We start from the raw sequence: 21,149 nt of genomic DNA, 5'->3' as shown, positions 1-21,149 counted from the left end.
AAGGCGCTCCAGAGGATAGTGCGCACGGCCCAGTCCATCACTGGTGCGAAGCTGCCATCCAGGACCAATATACTAGGTGGTGTCAGAGGAAGGCCCCAAAAAATGTCAAAGACATTGCCCAAGTCATAGACTGTTCTCTCTGCTACCGCATGGCAAGCGGTACAGGAGCACCCATGTCCATAAGACTGCTGAACAGTTAATCAAATGGCCATGTGGACTATTTACATTGACCCCCCCCCTTTGTTATTACACTGCTGCTACTCCCTGTTTATTATCTATGTATAGTCCCTTCACCCCTCCCTACAGTGCATATACAAATTACCTAGACTGACCTGTACCCCCGCACATTGACTCTGTACCGTTACCCCCTGTATATAGCTTCGGTATTGTTATTTTATTGTGTTACTTATTATTTAAATGTTTTACTTTAGTTCATTTAGTAAATATTTTCTTAACTATTTATTGAACTGCATTGTTCGTTAAGGGCTTGTAAATAAGCATTTCACTGTAAGGTCTATACCGGTTGTATTCGGCGCATGTGACAAATGCTATTTGATTTTGATTTGATGTGGTGTACTCCTCAATGCCATCAGAAGATTCCTGGAACATATTCCAGTCTGTGCTAGCAAAACAGTCCTGTAGCTTAGCATCTGCGTCACCTGAACACTTCTTTACTGACCGAGTCACTGGTGCTTCCTGCTTTAGTTTTTGCTTGTAAGCAGGAATCAGGAGGATAGAATTATGGTCAGATTTGCCAAATGGAGGGCGAGGGAGAGCTTTGTACGCGTCTCTGTGTGTGGAGTAAAGGTTGACTAGAGTTTTTTTCCCCTCTGATTGCACATTTAACATGCTGGTAGAAATTTGGTAAAACTGATTTAAATTTCCCTGCATTAAGGTCCCCGGCCACTAGGAGCGCCCCCTCAGGATGAGCATTTCCTGTTTGCTTCGGGCCTTATACAGATCATTGAGTGCGGTTTAAGTGCCAGCATTGGTTTGTTGTTGTAAATAGACAGCAACGAAAAATACAGATGAAAACTCTCTTGGTAAATAGTGTGGTCTACAGCTTATCATGAGATACTCTACCTCAGGCGAGCAAAACCTCAAATCTTCCTTAATATTAGATTTCATGTACCAGCTGTTTTTTTTAAACAAATATAGACAAACCACCACCCCTTGTCTTACCGGAGGTGGCTGTTCTATCTTGCCGATGCAGCATAAACCACGCCAGCAGTATGTCCCGATGTGATCGTAGCTCGTCTATTTTGTTATCCAATGATTGTACGTTGGCTAATAGGACTGATGGTAGAGGCAGATTACCCACTTGCCGTCGGCTCCTTACAAGGCACCCCGACCTACGTCCTCGATATCTCCATCTCTTTCTCCTGCCAATGACGGGGATGAGGGCCATGTCGGGTGTCTGAAGTAAGTCCTTCACGTCCGACTCGTTATTGAAAAATCTTCGTCAAGTACGAGGTGAATAATCGCTGTCCTGATATCTAGGAGCTCTTTTCGGTCATAAGAGACAAAATAAGTTACAAATAACACGAAAAAAAACACAAAATTGCACAATTGGTTAGGAGGCCATAAAACGGCAGCCATCTCCTCCGGTGCCATTCTATGGTTGTGAGGTCTGGGGTCCGGTCACTAATGAAGAATTCGCAATACCTGCTAATGATCCAAATCCAGAAAGGAGCTGCTAAATTGTGAACCACCGCGAAGGAAGTGATTTTCTAACCTTCTATAAAAAAATCCATCACCTATAGAGAGATGAAGACCGGCTATGTGCCCACTGCGCTGCACTTCCTAACTTCCTGCCAAATGAATGATCATTTTGGAGACGCATATTTCCCTCAGATTACACAGACCCATAAAGAATTCCAAAACAAATCCAGTTTAGATAAACTCCCATATCTATTAGGTGAAATGCCACAGTGTGTCATCACAGCAACAATATGTGTGACTTGTTGCAACAAGAAAAGGGCAACCAGTGAAGCACTAACACCATTGTAAACAAACTATATTTAACTGTACATTTATTTTCCCTTTTGTACTTGAACTATTTGCACATTTTACAACACTATACATAGCCAGTAATACAAAATTTGAAATATAATTATTTTTAAACTTTTGTCAGTATAATGTTTACTGTTTATTTAGATTAGTTTATTCCACTTATGTTAGTTATCTATTCCACTTGATTTGGCAGTGTAAACATGTTTCCCATGCCAATAAATAACAGAAATGAGAGAGAGAGAGTGAGAGAGAGAGATTTCCTCTGCTTCTCTCTCCCTTAGCCCTGGTATATATTGTCATTCCCATGTCCATGTCTCAGAGACACTGTGTGTGTGTACATCTGCCTAACGCCTGTGTATTGTATTTTTCTGCCTTTCATGGTTAAGTAAAATCAAAGCTACTGTATGTATATGTGTGTGTTAGAAAAGTTGGGGGCGGTAGACTGATGAATGCTAATGGCTCTGTGTGTCCCGTGGGACATGGCAACTGTACACAGCGCCTTGATGTCTTGACCAGGGATGAGCTCGGGGGGGGCTCTAATGGGTGTACACACAGACACACACACACTTCTTCCTCTCCGCAGTCCTCTCTTCCTCTTTCTTTAGCTCCTCCCCCTCCTCCCTCTATCTCTTGTTGTGGTTGCGCTGCTGGATGGGAGACTCCCTACAAATCCCACAGGGCATTCTCTCTCTCTCTCCCTCTTGCTCTCTCTCTCCTTCGCTCCGTTCAGCTCAGAAACAGAAGCGCAGTTCCTGCACTCCTCTAATTCACACAGCCGTGGAACACAACACACACACACACTCACCCTGACACACACACACCACTGGCCGTTTGACAGAGAGGAGAGTGGGCCACTTTACCAGGGATGTGAAGGAGGAGTGGCTGTCTTTGCTTATTGGACTATAACTGGGGATCTCTCACTACAGGTGAAGTCTATAAGGATATACCATCTCCATTTTCACACCCACCCACACACTTTATAGGTGTCTGTAGTTTTTAATAAATAGAGGGAAATACTTCAGTGTATTTCTGAGCTAGCCTAATGTTGAATGCGTGGGGCTTGTTTTTGATAGTTTTTATTGCTGGTGTTCTTTGTTGTAGGAAGATAGGGAGTGGTTTAATTTGTCTTACCAAAGAAGCGAGAGAACGAAAGAAAGAAAGATGAGCTGAGAGAAGGCAATGAACTCAGGCTCTTGGACTATCAGTTCAGGGCATCAGGTTTGGATGACCTGCGGTTTATTATCTACTTTTATTTTGTCTTTGTTCTTTCTTTCTTTCTTTCCTTCTTTTTGTCTGTGTCAGAACATGTTTGCTCAAATACAAAAATGATTCCCAGAGTATTTAAATGAGTTCAAATGCAGATAGAGAAATCAGGTTGTGATATGGTATGGCCTTCTCTTTCTCTGTACTGTTATCTGGGAATTCATCTGCATCGGCTCATCTCTCAAAGAGGATCGTCATCAGCTCACAGCTTCATGAATGTGTAAAGCCATCACAGCTCCGTGTAAAGCCAGAGATCAGGACAAGTGAAAGAGAGAACAGAGAGATCATGGAGAAAGAGAGAACAGAGCAAAGAGAGAGGGGAAAAAACAAGGAACACACTAGGGAGAAAAGGTTACTTTTTTTGCATTGTTAAGATCTCGCTGGCTGGTGTGTGTGTGCGTGCGTGTGTGTGTGTCTTCTGTCAAAAGTTTTGCAGCATATTGCACAGGAATAGCTAATGATGTCACTAGGAAGTCATGAGGAATGTCTGTCAACACGTTTGTCATGTGTTGCAATGAGGAGAGTATGAAGGGGAGATAACAAGTTTATCTATTGACCAGAGGGAAGCAGGAATATACAGTATATACCGTATATATATATACACACTATTATTCTACAATGTAGAAAACAGTCCAAATAAATTAAAATCCTTAAATTAGTAGGTGTGTCTATACCTTTGACAGGTACTGTATGTCAAAGGTTTGGACACACCTACTCATTCAAGGGTTTGTATTTATTTTTATTATTTTCTGTCTTGTAGAATAATAGTTAAGACTTCAAAACTATGAAATAACACACATTGAATCATGTAGTAACCAAAAAAGTGTTAAACAAATTAAAATATATTTTATATTTGAGATTCTTCAAAGTAGCCACCCTTTGCCTTGATGACAGCGTTGCACACTCTTGGAATTCTCTCAACCAGCTTCACCTGGAATGCTTTTTCAACAGTCTTGAAGGAGTTCCCACATTCCCAGAGTTACCTTAAGGTAGTAGTTATGGAATTGTTAGGTTAAATTTACTCGTTGGTTACTACTGCATTGTCGTTGGTTACTACTGCACTACTGCATTGTCGGAACTAGAAGCACAAGCATTTCGCTACACTCGCATTAACATCTGCTAACCATGTGTATGTGACAAATACATTTGATTTGATTTTGACCTCTGCTGCAGAGGATAAGAACATTAGAGTTACCAGCCTCAGAAATTGCAGCCCAAATAATTGCTTCACAGAGTTCAAGTAACAGATATCTCAACATCAACTGTTCAAAGGAGACTGCGTAAATCAGGCCTTCGTGGTCGAATTGCTACAAAGAAACCACTACTAAAGGGCACCAATACGAAGAAGGGACTTGCTTGGGCCAAGAAACACAAGCAATGGACATTAGACCAGTGGAAATCTGTCCTTTGGTCTGATGAGTCCAAATTTGAGATTTTTGGTTTCAACTGCCGTGTCGTTGTGAGATGCAGAGTAGGTGAACGGATGATCTCTGAATGTGTGGTTCCTACCGTGAAGCATGGAGGAGGAGGTGTGATGGTGCTTTGCTGGTGACACTGTGATTTATTTAGAATTCAAGGCACACTTAACCAGCATTCTGTAGGGATACACCATCCCATCTGGTTTGCGCTTAGTGGGACTATCATATGTTTTTCAACAGGACAATGACCCAACACACCTCCAGGCTGTGTAAGGTCTATTTGACTAAGAAGGAGAGTGATGGAGTGCTGCATCAGATTATCTTGCCTCCACAATCACAGCTGATAGAATGCCAAGTGTGCAAAACTGTCATCAAGGCAAAGGGTTGCTATTTTGAAGAATCTAAAATCTAATTTTTGATTACCACATGATTCCATATGTGTTATTTCATAGTTTTGATGTCTTTACGATTATTCTACAATGTAGAAAACAGTAAAAAATAAAGAAGAACCCTTGAATGAGTAGTTGTCCAAACTTTTGACTGGTACTGTATATGTATACAGTATGTACACATACACAGAAAAACACACTCAGAAAAACACACTCACAATCCATACTTACCAACTTTCAAGATGGGAACAGATAAGTACAGAAACAGACACACATAAGTGGGCACAGCATGCGATAGCAAGAGATAGAGAGCTCAGAAAGAGAGGAGATACACACCCAGATGGGGTGTAAAGGAAATTAGGTCTGTTGTGTGGGACATTATTACATCTGCAGCGTTATCCATCAATCTTACCTCCCCCTCGCTTCTCTTCGCCCCCTCTCCCCTTCTCTCCCAAAACTCCTCCCTTCATCTCCCTCTGTCTCCCCCTGTCCTCTGTCCTCCTCGATCAATATCAATCGACACTCCCTTCTCTCTCTCTCTTTCTCCCTCTTTCCTTCATTCTGGCTGGTGTCATTGTGTTATGTGTCTGTGGAGGGGAATATCAATGGCCTGTACACACAAACACACACTGCTGCTAGAAGAGACTGTCTAGGCAGTGTTGTAGGCTGTGTGTTCCTCACAGTCTGCCTGGCCCTCTGTTTAACGCTGAGGCCACCTGTGAGGCAGACACACAAATACATACACAAGATGTCTATCTCTCTGTGAGACACACATGAATGTGCAAGCACATGGACACACACACACACACACACACACACACACACACACACACACACACACACACACACACACACACACACACACACACAAATGCTGCAGCGGTCACATCGACTTTGCCCGGGGACGTCACACAGCTAGCCAGTTAGCCCCATAATCACATCACTGACATTCTCCCTCTGACCTTCCGCTGGGATTGATAATGTCTTGGAACATGAACCTTGACCCCCGGAGATGGGCTGTCATATAAAGTGCCCTTTATAATACAGGGACACAGACTGCTGGGGTGCTATTTTTTCGTTACTGTTCCATTTTTCATTACCTCATCCAGGAAGGAGACGAGGAGGAGGTTGTTGGAAAAAAACAGGCCCCTTGTTGAGCTTAAATATTAATGAAAATAGACTTGCTTTTAATAAATCTTATACCCGATGCCCCTAGGTCCCCATTGCTATTAAAGTGACTGATATTGTGTGGCTCCAGTGAGATATTGAGTGGACCGCTGTGTTTTCCTGTTTACTGCTATAACATCTCCCCCATGTCATATAATGGTGTTGTATATGATGTTCTTTACCTTCACTCTCCATTTGCATAGGGGAAGATACCTCAAGGGACAAGCAAATGCAATCAACTAATCATAGAACTGCAGCTACAAGACAGAGTACACACATAGCGAGATAGGAGTAGCAACGAGCATATTGAGAAGAGTTGTGAGTCTCCTTCGATATGGCTAAACAACGTTCGTTCTATTTATAGCTTAATCAACAGGAGTTGATTCGTTGGAACGCTGACATTTTTCATCCGGTTCTTCTTCTTCGCTCGACGCCTTTTTTTGTCCGCCACGTCGTTCTGTCCATTCCTCTTCTCCATCGTTTTGCTCTTTCGCTTGACTTCAGCGGAGGGCCTTGACATGTAAACGATCATTGCCGCCTCATCCCTCTGTCCTTTGAGCGAGGGATGGGCGGGGAGGCTGGCCATGCATGTGATGTGGCCACTCAGTAATCCTCCTCTAGCCCTTTATCAACCGATAATGGTGTGATAGTGAGCAGTCGCTGTAATCCACAAATCCATACTCATAATTGCGTGTCCTGAAGAGCTGTTGCTTTAGCTTTGCTTGAAACATATGCACATTTAACCAAATAAGGAGAGATTGCAAGTTTAAAGGCTGGACCTCGAATGACCATCTAATGATGTCAATGAGAGTGGTGCTAAGCAAGCAGATTGGGTTTGGAAGCTAAATCACCATCTAATGATGTAAATGAGAGTGGTGCTAAGCAAGCAGATTGGGTTTGGAAGCTAAATGACCATCTAATGATGTAAATGAGAGTGGTGCTAAGCAAGCAGATTGGATTTGGAAGCTAAATGACCATCTAATGATGTAAATGAGAGTGGTGCTAAGCAAGCAGATTGGGTTTGGAAGCTAAATGACCATCTAATGATGTAAATGAGAGTGGTGCTAAGCAAGCAGATTGGGTTTTTGACCAAGCTAAATGACCATCTAATGATGTAAATGAGAGTGGTGCTAAGCAAGCAGATTGGATTTGGAAGCTAAATGACCATCTAATGATGTAAATGAGAGTGGTGCTAAGCAAGCAGATTGGATTTGGAAGCTAAATGACCATCTAATGATGTAAATGAGAGTGGTGCTAAGCAAGCAGATTGGGTTTGGAAGCTAAATGACCATCTAATGATGTAAATGAGAGTGGTGCTAAGCAAGCAGATTGGATTTGGAAGCTAAATGACCACATTTGTTTGCTGGATGTCCTCTGTTCCTGGAATGGTTGATTTGATATTTCACATTAAAGCAATAATGTGTCTGTTTAGTGTGTTTGTGTTAGTAGGAGAGGCAGGAGGTAGGGGTGGGGGGTTACCTCCACCGTGCTGCCTAAAGATCCCCACCCTTTGCTCTTTGGGCCACTCCATACACTGTTGTGGTTTGAGGGGCCGATTGGTGTGAGGGCCACATTTGTGTCTTTGTCGCTGTGTGTAGTAGCACTGTTCACACAGCAGTCCCACAGCAAAGCTAATGTTCCTTAACCTATCACATTTGATGCGGAGCTGTGTGTTTGTGTGTTTGTGTGCGTGTGTGTGTATGTGTGTGTGTGTTTGTGTGTTTGTGTGCATGCTTGCGTGTGCATGTGTGGTTTCGAGATGAATCCGCCTCTTAGTGATCTCTCAGAGGGCCACTAATATGCTCTTTAATGCATTCTGCTTCTACCGCAGATGAGACATGAGGACCACATGATAACACAATGGTGTGTTAACCACATACCTGCCCCATTTAGAGGGAGGTGATGACATGATTTCTATTAACTAGACACAACCCCCTTCAGAGAAAGGTGACTTATGAGAACATTGGGTATATTGACAAATAGCAACCCTAATTCTCAGAGATGTGACATATGATGACATTGGTGTGTTAGCTAAACACACACACACACCTTTCAGAGAGTGACAAAATGAGGACACGGGTGATTTGACACATCATAGCTTAAGAGGACACACTGTTCTGTTCTATATCATAAATACACTTAGGTTGGAGTCATTAAAACTTGTTTTTCAACCACTCCACAAATTTCTTGTTAACAAACTATAGTTTTGGCAAGTCGGTTAGGACATCTACTTTGTGCATGACCCAAGTCATTTTTCCAACAACTGTTTACAGACAGATGATTTCACAATTCCAGTGGGTCAGAAGTTTACATACACCAAGTTGACTGTGCCTTCAAACAGCTTGGAAAATTCCAGAAAATTATGTCATGGCTTTAGAAGCTTCTGATAGGCTAATTGACATCATTTGAGTCAATTGAAGGTGTACCTGTGGATATATTTCAAGGCCTACCTTCAAACTCAGTGCCTCTTTTCTTGACATCATGGGAAAATCAAAAGAAATCAGCCAAGATCTCAGAAAAACATTGTAGACCTCCACAAGTCTGGTTCATCCTTGGGAACAATTTCCAAATGCCTGAAGACACCACATTGATCTGTACAAACAATAGTACGCAAGTATAAACACCATAGGACCATGCAGCCATCATACCGCTCAGGAAGGAGACGTGTTCTGTCTCCTAGAGATGAAAAAAAGTGTAAATCAATCCCAGAACAACAGCAAAGGACCTTGTGAAGATGCTGGAGGAAACCGGTACAAAAATATCTATATCCACAGTAAAACGAGTCCTATATCGACATAACCTGAAAGGCCGCTCAGCAAGGAAGAAGCCACTGCTCCAAAACCGCCATAAAAAGACAGACTAGGGTTTGCAACTGCACATGGGGACAAAGATCGTACTTTTTGGAGAAATGTCCTCTGGTCTGATGAAACAAAAATAGAACTGTTTGGCCATAATGACCATCGTTATCTTTGAAGGAAAAAGGGGGAGGCTTGCAAGCCAAAGAACACCATCCCAACTGTGAAGCACGGGGGTGGCAGCATCATGTTGTGGGGGTGCTTTGCTGCAGGAGGGACTGGTGCGCTTCACAAAATAAATGGCATCATGAGAAAGTAAAATTACGTGGATGTACTGAAGCAACATCTCAAGACATCAGTCATGTTAGATAAGATTAGTGATTAGTTTCAACCACCCAGCTTTAACTTCCTGAAGTTAAAGCTGGGTGGTTGAAACTAATCACTAATCTTATCTAACATGACTGGGTGGTTGAAGCTAGTCACTAATCTTATCTAACATGACTGAGTGGTTGAAGCTCATCACTAATCTTATCTAACATGACTGGGTGGTTGAAACTAATCTTATCTAACATGACTGGGTGGTTGAAAGCTCATCACTAATCTTATCTAACATGACTGGGTGGTTGAAAGCTCATCACTAATCTTATCTAACATGACTGAGTGGTTGAAGCTCATCACTAATCTTATCTAACATGACTGGGTGGTTGAAACTAATCACTAATCTTATCTAACATGACTGGGTGGTTGGAGCTAGTCAATGGAACCATTGGTTTCACATTTGATCAGTGACACTGTAACTTCAGAGAAAGGAGGAAGATAAGATTACTTTTCAAAGTATCCAAAAAGTGCAGTGTTTCTTCTGTCTTCCTAGGGATAAGAATGAGAGAAGAAAAACACTGAGAGAGAGAGCAATAGACAGAGAGACACGGAGAGAGGGATAGTTTGTAATTGAAGGAGGGTCTAATGGTTTTGTCTTGTTCTCTCAAACTGCCCTGGGCTTCTATGATAGCAGGAAGAAGGAGCCCCAGCTAAGTGTTTCTCAACCCAATTACCCAGTGCCATCCTTTGAAGCCTTATGTTCTTAGTCTACTTCCTCTTTCCTCCTCTTTCCCCTATCATTCTCAGTGAGGCAGGCGGGTTATTAGCCATTGGTGTGCTGCAGTGTGCTGCCCCTGTAGGTGGTGGTTTGGCTGTTACCTGAGAGCTCTGGTGCATGGTAGGCTGAGATGCCTAGAGAGTTGCATCAAACATGCTAGCATCAGACTTCCTTAGAGCTAGATCAGACAGATAGAGAGAGAGAGAGAGAGAGAGAGAGACAGAGAGACACAGAGAGAGAGAGAGAGAGAGAGAGAGAGAGAGAGAGAGAGAGAGAGAGAGAGAGAGAGAGAGAGAGAGAGAGAGAGAGAGAGAGAGAGAGAGAGAGAGAGAGAAGAGAATAGCACAAAGTTGTGGGCAGGACAATGTTCCTCAAGAGCTCAACAATGCACACCTGCCCTAAGGGGGGTCTACTGTCTCCATGGTAACCCCCATGAGGTCAGAGGTGAATGGTGATGCATCCCCAGGTTGGCAGGCTCTTCCTGGCTACATGGTTGTTGCTGTTAACGCTCGTGTAAGCAATTCTATCCACAGGAAAGTCAAGATGTCCATTTTCAGACATTTTGCTCCCCAACTATTCCTCCCTCCCCATCGCTCCCCATCTTGTTGTCCACTCTTCCTTCATATTTCTAATGTCCTTTATCCCCTGTTCTCCCTCTGCCTCCTCTTTTCTCCTCCCCTCTCTTCTTCTGCTACTTTCTTTCTCTCTTCCCCTACTCCTCCTCTCCTCCCTGGGCTCTCATCCGCCCATCCCATCTCGTGTTTCCATTCAGCTCCTTGATCAACACTGGGGCAATAATGGAGGCTGTGTTAGTGGTCTGATTGAGAAATGCTAATCATTGATGACCTACCTGTGCTCCTCTCCTACCCTCCCCAGACCCCTCCCCAATCCTCTACCCAGTCCTCTCCTCCCCTCCCCAGACCCCTCCACAATCCTCTACCCAGTCTTCTCCTCTCCTCTCCTCCCCTCCCCAGATCCCTCCCCAATCCTCTACCCAGTCCTTTCCTTTCCTTTCCTCCCCTCCCCTCCCCTCCCCAGACCCCTCCCCAATCCTCTACCCAGTCCTTTCCTCCCCTCCCCAGACCCCTCCCCAATCCTCTAACCAGTCCTTTCCTCCCCTCCCCAGACCCCTCCCCAATCCTCTACCCAGTCCTTTCCTCCCCTCCCCAGACCCCTTCCCCAGTCCTCTACCCAGTCATCTACCCAGTCCTCTACCCAGTCCTCTCCTCTCACAGAAACACAGAGAGCTTTTGACCCATCAAGGGTAGCTCTCTTTTATCCTCCTCTTTCACTGCTCTCAATCTCTGCCCCCTCTGATTTCACGTCAGCCAGTGGAGAGTAAGAGAGAGTAATGACTTCTTAGCCAATGGCCATAAAACACATGACAGGGCTGGACAAAGATGAAATGAATTAGGAGGAGTTGTGGTTTTGTGGTTGGTTGTTTAGACCGTTGTTCTTTTCATGGCCGTTCACTGGACATGAGCATCTTTTCTTGGAGGGCATTGTTTGTGTGTGTGTGTGTGTGTGTGTGTGTGTGTGTGTGTGGCCGGCCCAGTATGGTAGCAAATGGCTGTGTTATGCTGGGCTCTGAGATGAAACATGTGTATCTGACAGGACAAGTGTCTCCTGCCATATCTCCACTGGACAGGGAGGCAGAGGGAAGGAGAGTGTGAGAGAGAGAAAGTGTGTCTGCATTACATATGAATTACCATGGTTTAATAGATACTAACTATTTCAAATCTTAGCTTCACTTATTCAAACAAATATTCATACAAATACAGTATTTTATTCTCCAGCTGTTCATTGGGTATTTTTAAAACATGAAATGGTCAGAGCAAGGACTATTGAGGCTAGTAAGAATACTGTGATTGTTTGATTACAATCAGAAGAATTGTGGATTGTTTTTTCCCTTGATATCCAATCTGATTATGCCTCTGACCCTGAGGGTTGAGAGAGGGAGGGAGGGAGGGAGGGAGAGGGAGAGAGAGAGAGAGAGAGAGAGAGCGCAATAGATGGAAAGAAAAGAGAGGGAGGACAGAGAGAGAAGGAAGAGAGTGTTTTTAATCCTCCGTCCTGTTTTCTTGCTACCCTGTCGCTTATGAAAGTGTAATTCACTCTAAAAATAGCAGCCCCATCATCAGGAACCTTTGCCTCAGAGCTCGGGGCTCGGGCGGAGGGTGGGAGCGTTTAGACTGGAGGACATCGAGGGTAAGCGAGGGTGAGAGGGTCTCGAGTGAGCATGTATGGACAGATGTTGTCTTGTGACTGCATGTTTGGTTATCCGTAACTAGTGAACTTTAAATCAGTATGAGGCCCTCTCACAGCAAGGAATAGGCTCTCACCCCTGTGTGTTCCAGACTGTCTTTTTATACGCCTGGTTAAGAAATGCTCCTACGCTAAGTCTAGCCGAGAGAGGACGGGGGAGGGGGGCAAATTTGGGAGAGGAAGAGGGATAAAAGACTTCTGTCTAATCTGTTTCTGCTTAGTTTGTGATATGAGCACCTAGCTCAATCAAAGCCTGCCTAAAGAGCACCTCTGCGTGCATATCATGGTCTATGAACATCCTGTGTCACTTTAGTTGGACTTAGAACATACACTTTATGACACTGTCAACAAGCATTACGACCACCATAATCATGTAAGCCAGATAGGCCTGTCACCTTCATGCCCATATGTCAGTCATCAGTCAAAAGGAGGGTGTCTTGTCCTGCTCCTGAAATCTGCTCCCGAAGTCATCCCAGTCATCAGCAACAAACCAATAGGGTAGGTTCATCTCTGACATCAATGTGTGTGCAGTTACAATGATAATTTAACATGGTCAATATATATTTTTTATATAAATAACGTGAACATACTGTTGACAACCACCTTATGTGGTAGGTTATGTGGGTTTTGACACTCTAATGTAGGTATCATAACCAGCCATAAAATAATGCAACATATGTTACAACAGGTCTAAATATATGTGTCATGACAGTGTTATGACCATATTATAGCCGATTATGACAAGTTATTTAAGTCAGCTGTTATGAAATATTATGGCATGGTTTTATTATGACTGTGGCATAACGTTTGATGATGCTGGGTGTCAAGTGTTGCCGGTAAAATATATAGAACAACGTCAAATCTAGTTTTAGACTCCACTGGGCCTTTAGAACTGCGATACGTTCTCTACGCCACATGGCAAATTGTATAGAATTTTCAGGAAATGAATGTTAAAACAAAACACGTTCTCTCCGCTGTCAAGAAGGGGGCCACTATAAAAGGCTTGAGCCGGACACTGCTATTAGCTTAGCATTAGCATTGTCGAGGTCAAAACATTAAGAGTGGTAGGATGCCGTGTCCCACTCTTATCTACAGCTGTGTATTTGAGAACAATAGGTAGTCAGGTTGGGTAGCAATTGGGCAGTTTCAGTAGAGTGCAGCAGTTGAGGAGTTCTAATAGAACGTGTAATGGAATTCAGTGATAATGCACGTTTTTCTCCTTCACCCTGATTATCACAAAATTGCGCCCTCATTCCATTGTTCAACATCCCAATCACTGCTTGAGATTTAAGTAGAGACAAGTCAATGAATGTTAAGTATCACCATTTTGTTAGACGCACTAATGAAATTGGCCAACACTTTAGCTCTGACAGAATCTGTTCAAGCGCTTTACACACAAGGAGAGACAGAGAGGTAAAACAATCAGCTGAATAATGACTATGTGTGGTGTAGCGCCGCAGTGGCTTTGCCTTGTATAGTACAGCTCCCTCAGCAGAGTCCAACACCAGAAGACAGACAATGGGAGGGGATGGGGTTGAAGGGCAAGGGTAGATAAAACAGAGATGGGAGGGGGTTGAAGGGCAAGGGTAGATAAAACAGAGATGGGAGGGGGTTGAAGGGCAAGGGTAGAGGTAGATAAAACAGAGATGGGAAACAGAGAGGGTAAAACAGAGATGGGAGGGGGTTGAAGGACAAGGGTAGATAAAACAGAGATGGGAGAAAGAAGGTAAAGGTGAATATGAATGGAGAAGAGATGGTGGTGAAGTGATGGTGTAGATGGAGGGTTTTAGATATACTCAGGGGGGTTGACCCAAGAGGTTCTATGGAGGACATGTTTGTTTTCCTCCACATTGCTCCCTCCCGTCTGTCCCAGAGGCCCTGAAGTGGTTGGTCCAGAGTGTGTCTGTGTGACACCAGACAGGAAGATAAAGTACCAGGAATGTGTCTGAACCAACAAGCAATGCTACTGCTGGAAAGCTGAGCTGTGTGTGTGTGTGTGTGTGTGTGTGTGTGTGTGTGTGTGTGTGTGTGTGTGTGAGTGCATGAAGGGAAGTCAAACAGGCGGTATCAATCTCGTCATCATAAACACACGTGGCCTCTGTTTCCTGGCTAAACTCAACATACAAACAAAATCACTGGCTTCTCCTTCACTGTTGATAGTTGGTATGGAGCCATTAGTCTCCCAGACACGGAACACACAAACAGGGCAATAGGATTGTAATGGATTGCTGTCAATAAGAGGTCAGGAGCAAAGATTTAGATCAGGCCTGGTGTTGGTATAGGCTTGTTTCTCTATTGATTTAATAAAGTGGGATGTGTCTTAATAGATTTGTAGTGATTGGGACCATTTCAGCAGGGCTCTGGTTGACTGTTGCTTTAGCCCAGTGCTAATAAATGTGATTCATGTTCTAATCCACTTCATCAAACCCTTGATATGCAATAAATGTGCAGTGTGACAGTGTTGATAACTTCCTGTCCCTCCAGATGCTGGAGCCCAAGGTGGATACCCCTCCATGTGAGTTGGGAGGAGGACGAGGCCTACCCCTGCCAGGGTCTGAAGAGGACCACCTCTACCCCTACCCCTCCAGCCCCTCAGAACCCCTGACCCTGGGCAACCCGTACCCCTCTGAGCTTCTCACCCCCCTGGAGGAGGTTTGCACCCCACTGGGCGACGGAGAGGAGCACAAGGTGCCCCCCACCCCACCGCCCTCCACCGAGTGGGAGGACAGCAAGTGCATGGAGGGCACTGAGCCTGAGATCTGGCGGGAAAGAGAGGAGGAGGTGGAGGAGGGGGTGGAGGAGAGGAAGGGTGAGGAGGAAGCAGAGATAGAGGAGGGAGGGGAAAGAGAGAGGGAGGAGGAGGAGGAGGGAGGAGATGTGAAACCCCCGGCGACAGATGACGAAGCCCCCACAGACCCCCCCGACACCAATGCCCACCCCTCCTCTTCATCCTCCTTCGTCATCCCCGAGCTCCGCCTAGACCGCTCCTTCAGCGCCGATGCCCTCTCCTCGCCCAACACCGACGAAGAGTATGACGAGGACGATGATGAAGATGACGATGATGATGAGGAAGATGACAGCGATGATACCTACCTAGAGCGCAGCGACAGTAAGCGTCGTAGCATGGTGGAGGGCTCTGCCTGCGAGAAGCACGGCGGCAGGTTGAGTGTCCAGAACTCCCTGCGGCGCCGCACGCACAGCGAGGGCAGTCTGCTGCAGGACCCACGCGCCACTGGCTTCACCTCAGACAATGCCATCAACTGCCTGGACCCGACACACGCCCACAAGGGGGGCTGGACGCTGCCCTCGCCTAAGACCCTGAAGAAGGAGCTGACCAAGAACGGAGGCTCCATGCACCAGCTCTGCATGCTCTTCTCTGGCAGGAAGGTCAGTACAGAACCATGCTCAGACACACATACACACACACACAGTGTGCGCACACACAAACAGACACACACACACACACACACACATACAAATACATGCATGCACAGATGTGCACACAAACACACACTAAATCACATAGGTTAATGCCATATACACACTAGTACCAAGAAACTATGCCATATTTGGTCTACAGCTGTTGTATTCGGCCGATGTGACAAATACAATTTGATTTGATGTTTTAAAGGTGATGTTTTAAAGTGTCGATATAAGACTGATCATACAGGAAAAATCAGGCATTCACTGTAAATATTTTAAATATGATTTTTGTAAGTTCTATGATACCATGAATAGGTTAGTTTCTCATCATAAAGATAGGTTCTGTGGGAAAGACAACCTGTCTACATTTTAGAGATTGGCCGCCATCAAGTGGTGAACCTGAGAACTTAGAATGTCATTACAGTTGAGTTTGCAGTATTCAACATTACCCACTAGAGGGCAAGCGGTGTCTGGTTCTCTTTTTCACATTTTTCCTTTGAGCAGGAGCAAAACCTCACCTCAACTAATACTCACCAATGATAAACAACCTGTATTATTATTATATACACACACCTGCCCATCAGGATTAAATAAAACATGTTATGAGAGTGGTGTGTGTGTGTGTGTGTGTGTGTGTGTGTGTGTGTGTGTGTGTGTGTGTGTGTGTGTGTGTGTGTGTGTGTGTGTGTGTGTGTGTGTGTGTGTGATTGAGTGTGTTTGAATGGGAGACAGAACAGGAGAAAGGGCTAAGAGAGGCAGTAGGTATGGTTGGTGTACTGAATTAGCCTAGGTCGAAACAGCTCTGTTGGCCAATAGTGAGACTGTTAGCTGTTAGTAGGTGGTAACTAAGCATCTGAGAACACAGCAGAGGCCATTCTACTGGCCAATGTACAGTCACTTGATAATAAGATGGATGACCTCCGATCGCAGATTTGCTACCAACGGGTCTCTCGGAACTGCAATATTCTTTGCTTTTCAGAAACATGGCTCTTGGACAAGATATCTCCCACGGCTATCCACCTCGATGGATTCTCCATTCACCGGGCCGACAGGACAGTGGAGTCGGAAAATCAAGAGGGGGGAGGGGTTTGCCACTTCATCAACACCAACTGGTGTGCTGATTCCAGTGTGGTGGAAGTGTCGACCCACTGTTCACCCGTCTTGGAATACCTGATGGTCAAATGCTGACCCTTCTATCTCCCGAGGGAGTTTTCAGCTGTTATCGTGACTGCTGTATACATTTCACCTCAGTACAATAAAAAATAACAATCTGGTGCTTAACGAACTGTACAAGGCTATAAACAAGCAGAAAAACTACACCCAGAGGCTGCCTTTCTGGTTGCCAGCGACTAGGAGCGATAAAGTCCTAGACCACTGCTATTCTACCCACAAGCAAGCATAAAAGGCACGCCCTCATCCGCCATTTGGCAAATCAGATCGTGACTCTGTACTCTTGCTTCCTGTTTACAAGCAGAAGCAGAAACAGGAAGTAGCCACAATTCTCTCCGCATTCCGCCCCAACAGATCCATAGATGACGCATTCTCAATTGCTCTGCACACTGCCCTCACCCACCTAGGTAACCATTATACCATTATACCCTCCAAGCTCGTCACTAAGCTTAGGACTCTTAGGATCCTGGACTTCCTGATGGGCCGACCCCAGACGGTGAGGGTAGGCAACATCACCTGTGGCACGGCTGAACCTTAACACAGGGGTCCCACAGGGGTGTGTGCTTAGTCTCCTTCTGTGCTCCCTGTTCACCCACGGCGCACGCCTTCAACACCATTATGAAGTTAGCTGACGACACGACAGTGGTAGGCCTGATCACCGGTGATGATGAGTCAGCCTACAGGGAGGATGTCAGTGACCTGGCGGTGTAGTGCCAGAGAGAGAGCGAGAGAGAGAGCGAGAGAGAGAACGAGAGAGAGAACGAGAGAGAGAGAGAGAGCGAAAGCGAGAGATATATAGAGAGAGAGAGCTCTAGTTGTTGATCTGACATGGAGCCTTAAATGGCGTTTCGTTCTCTGTATGGAGTTAGGAATGCAGCTAGCAGGCTGAGCCTATTGGTCTTGGCAGATTCTGGGAGTAATTTTACTACCTATTGGCGTCATGGACAGAGCTCTACAGCTCTGTGTTTCCATTATTTAAAAGGTCTGTCAGTCCCTCACACTAAATCACATGGCATCTCTAAATTAGGTGAGATCTAGATTGTGTGTGTGTGTGTGTGTGTGTGTTTAAGGTGCTTGTGTGTGCATATGTCTGTCTACTTGTCTATCTGTGTGTAAGCAGAATGTAAACTATCATGTGCTGCAAAAAGAGGAGATGCATAGGGTTGGTTCAATAGCTTGACCAATTGGAGGGATTTACAAATTGTGCTTTGGTTGGAGCTGTTAAAGACATGAACATGTGGATTATAGAAAAAGAAGAATATACAACATTTGGTTGTAGATCAGCAGTTTTTCTCTTGTTATGTCTGTCACTGACAGTCATACTCAATTAGCCATGTTAGCTAACAAGTTTTGGATTGGTAATTAGTAATGGATTGGTAATTAGTTTAGCCAGCTGTCTTAATCATGGCCCAACACCGACCGGGCATGCAGGGCACATGCCCAAAGGCCCTGACCTCAAATCACTCTCACTCAGATATCACTAGCATGGCATAGAATTGCAGGAAACGTTCTGTAAAACAGCAAAAATGTTCTCTTTGCCCCATGGAAAAATTATCAGAACTGCCTGAAATGTGGTATAAAATTGGAAAATGTTCTCTCTGTCCCATGGAGCGATTTACCAGATACAGCAATACCTACTGTAGCAATACAAAACATTTCACACATGACCCAAAAAGTAAAAAGAAAGAAATTAAGAAATGTCAGAATGAGCAATGTCAGAGTCAGGAATATAAATATATATGTACAGTGCCTTGCGAAAGTATTTGGCCCCCTTGAACTTTGCGACCTTTTGCCACATTTCAGGCTTCAAACAAAAAGATATAAAACTGTATTTTTTTGTGAAGAATCAACAACAAGTGGGACACAATCATGAAGTGGAACGACATTTATTGGATATTTCAAACTTCTTTAACAAATCAAAAACTGAAAAATTGGGCGTGCAAAATTATTCAGCCCCTTTACTTTCAGTGCAGCAAACTCTATCCAGAAGTTCAGTGAGGATCTCTGAATGATCCAATGTTGACCTAAATGACTAATGTGGATAAATACAATCCACCTGTGTGTAATCAAGTCTCCGTATAAATGCACCTGCACTGTGATAGTCTCAGAGGTCCGTTAAAAGCGCAGAGAGCATCATGAAGAACAAGGAACACACCAGGCAGGTCCGAGATACTGTTGTGAAGACGTTTAAAGCCGGATTTGGATACAAAAAGATTTCCCAAGCTTTAAACATCCCAAGGAGCACTGTGCAAGCGATAATATTGAAATGGAAGGAGTATCAGACCACTGCAAATCTACCAAGACCTGGCCGTCCCTCTAAACTTTCAGCTCATACAAGGAGAAGACTGATCAGAGATGCAGCCAAGAGGCCCATGATCACTCTGGATGAACTGCAGAGATCTACAGCTGAGGTGGGAGACTCTGTCCATAGGACAACAATCAGTCGTATATTGCACAAATCTGGCCTTTATGGAAGAGTGGCAAGAAGAAAGCCATTTCTTAAAGATATCCATAAAAAGTGTTGTTTAAAGTTTGCCACAAGCCACCTGGGAGACACACCAAACATGTGGAAGAAGGTGCTCTGGTCAGATGAAACCAAAATTGAACTTTTTGGCAACAATGCAAAACGTTATGTTTGGTGTAAAAGCAACACAGCTCATCACCCTGAACACACCATCCCCACTGTCAAACATGGTGGTGGCAGCATCATGGTTTGGGCCTGCTCTTCTTCAGCAGGGACAGGGAAGATGGTTAAAATTGATGGGAAGATGGATGGAGCCAAATACAGGACCATTCTGGAAGAAAACCTGATGGAGTCTGCAATATATAAGGCCTTGCCCCGCCCTCCTTTCGGAAAAGCTGACCACGACTCCATTTTGTTGATCCCTGCCTACAGACAGAAACTAAAACAAGAGGCTCCCACGCTGAGGTCTGTCCAACGCTGGTCCGACCAAGCTGACTCCACACTCCAAGACTGCTTCCATCACGTGGACTGGGATATGTTTCGTATTGCGTCAGATAACAATATTGACGAATACGCTGATTCGGTGTGCGAGTTCATTAGAACGTGCGTTGAAGATGTCATTCCCATAGCAACGATTAAAACATTCCCTAACCAGAAACCGTGGATTGATGGCAGCATTCGCGTGAAACTGAAAGCGCGAACCACTGCTTTTAACCAGGGCAAGGTGACTGGTAACATGACCGAATACAAACAGTGCAGCTATTCCCTCCGCAAGGCTATCAAACAAGCTAAGCGTCAGTACAGAGACAAAGTAGAATCTCAATTCAACGGCTCAGACACAAGAGGCATGTGGCAGGGTCTACAGTCAATCACGGACTACAAGAAGAAATCCAGCCCAGTCACGGACCAGGATGTCTTGCTCCCAGGCAGACTAAATAACTTTTTTGCCCGCTTTGAGGACAATACAGTGCCACTGACACGGCCTGCAACAAAAAATGTCATTCCACTTCATGATTGTGTCCCACATGTTGTTGATTCTTCACAAAAAAATACAGTTTTATATCTTTATGTTTGAAGCCTGAAATGTGGCAAAAGGTCGCAAAGTTCAAGGGGGCCGAATACTTTCGCAAGGCACTGTATATAGTGGTGTATATAGACAATATGGACGGTAATGTTAATAGAAAAGGTGTATTTAGGATGAGCCATTACTAGAATGCAGTATAAACATATTTAACTAGGCAAGTCAGTTAAGAACAAATATTTATTTACAATGAAGGCCTACACCGGACAGGACTCCCAATCACAGCTGGTTGTGATACAGCCTGGATTCGAACCAGGGTGTCTGTAGTGACACCTCAAGCACTGAGATGCAGTGCCTTAGACCACTGCACCACTTGGGATACACTTTATACGTTAATACTGTATCCCATTAGATACAGTGGCTTGCGAAAGTATTCACCCCCTTGGCATTTTTCCTATTTTGTTGCCTTACAACCTGGAATTAAAATAGATTTTTGGCCGTTTGTATAATTTGATTTACACAACAAAATATTTTTCATTGTGAAACAGACAAGAAATAAGACAAAAAAACTGAAAACTTGAGCGTGCATAACTATTCACCCCCCCCCCAAAGTCAATACTTTGTAGAGGCACCTTTTACAGCAATTACAGCTGCAAGTCTCTTGT

General features: G+C 44.4%; 1 protein-coding gene across 5 annotated transcripts in view; it reads left to right on the top strand.

Moving 5' to 3' along the window:
- The window catches only part of LOC112219320 (regulator of G-protein signaling 3), a 167,231-nt gene that overhangs the window by 94,110 nt on the left and 51,972 nt on the right, over positions 1-21,149 (top strand). For 3 of the 5 annotated variants that reach the window (XM_024380458.2, XM_024380457.2, XM_024380460.2), the window contains one exon: positions 14,891-15,793. In XM_024380458.2, the coding sequence (XP_024236226.2) occupies positions 14,891-15,793 (903 nt within the window). Of the gene's footprint in view, positions 1-2,781; positions 2,940-12,594; positions 12,905-14,890; positions 15,794-21,149 lie in introns of those variants that run through there. The other 2 variants (XM_024380461.2, XM_024380459.2) reach the window with 2 other exon arrangements.

This window comes from Oncorhynchus tshawytscha, linkage group LG20, assembly GCF_018296145.1.
Source record: "Oncorhynchus tshawytscha isolate Ot180627B linkage group LG20, Otsh_v2.0, whole genome shotgun sequence".
Taxonomy (NCBI): domain Eukaryota; kingdom Metazoa; phylum Chordata; class Actinopteri; order Salmoniformes; family Salmonidae; genus Oncorhynchus; species Oncorhynchus tshawytscha.
Note: the sequence above shows the minus strand (reverse complement) of the source record. Positions and strands in the feature narration are given on the sequence as shown.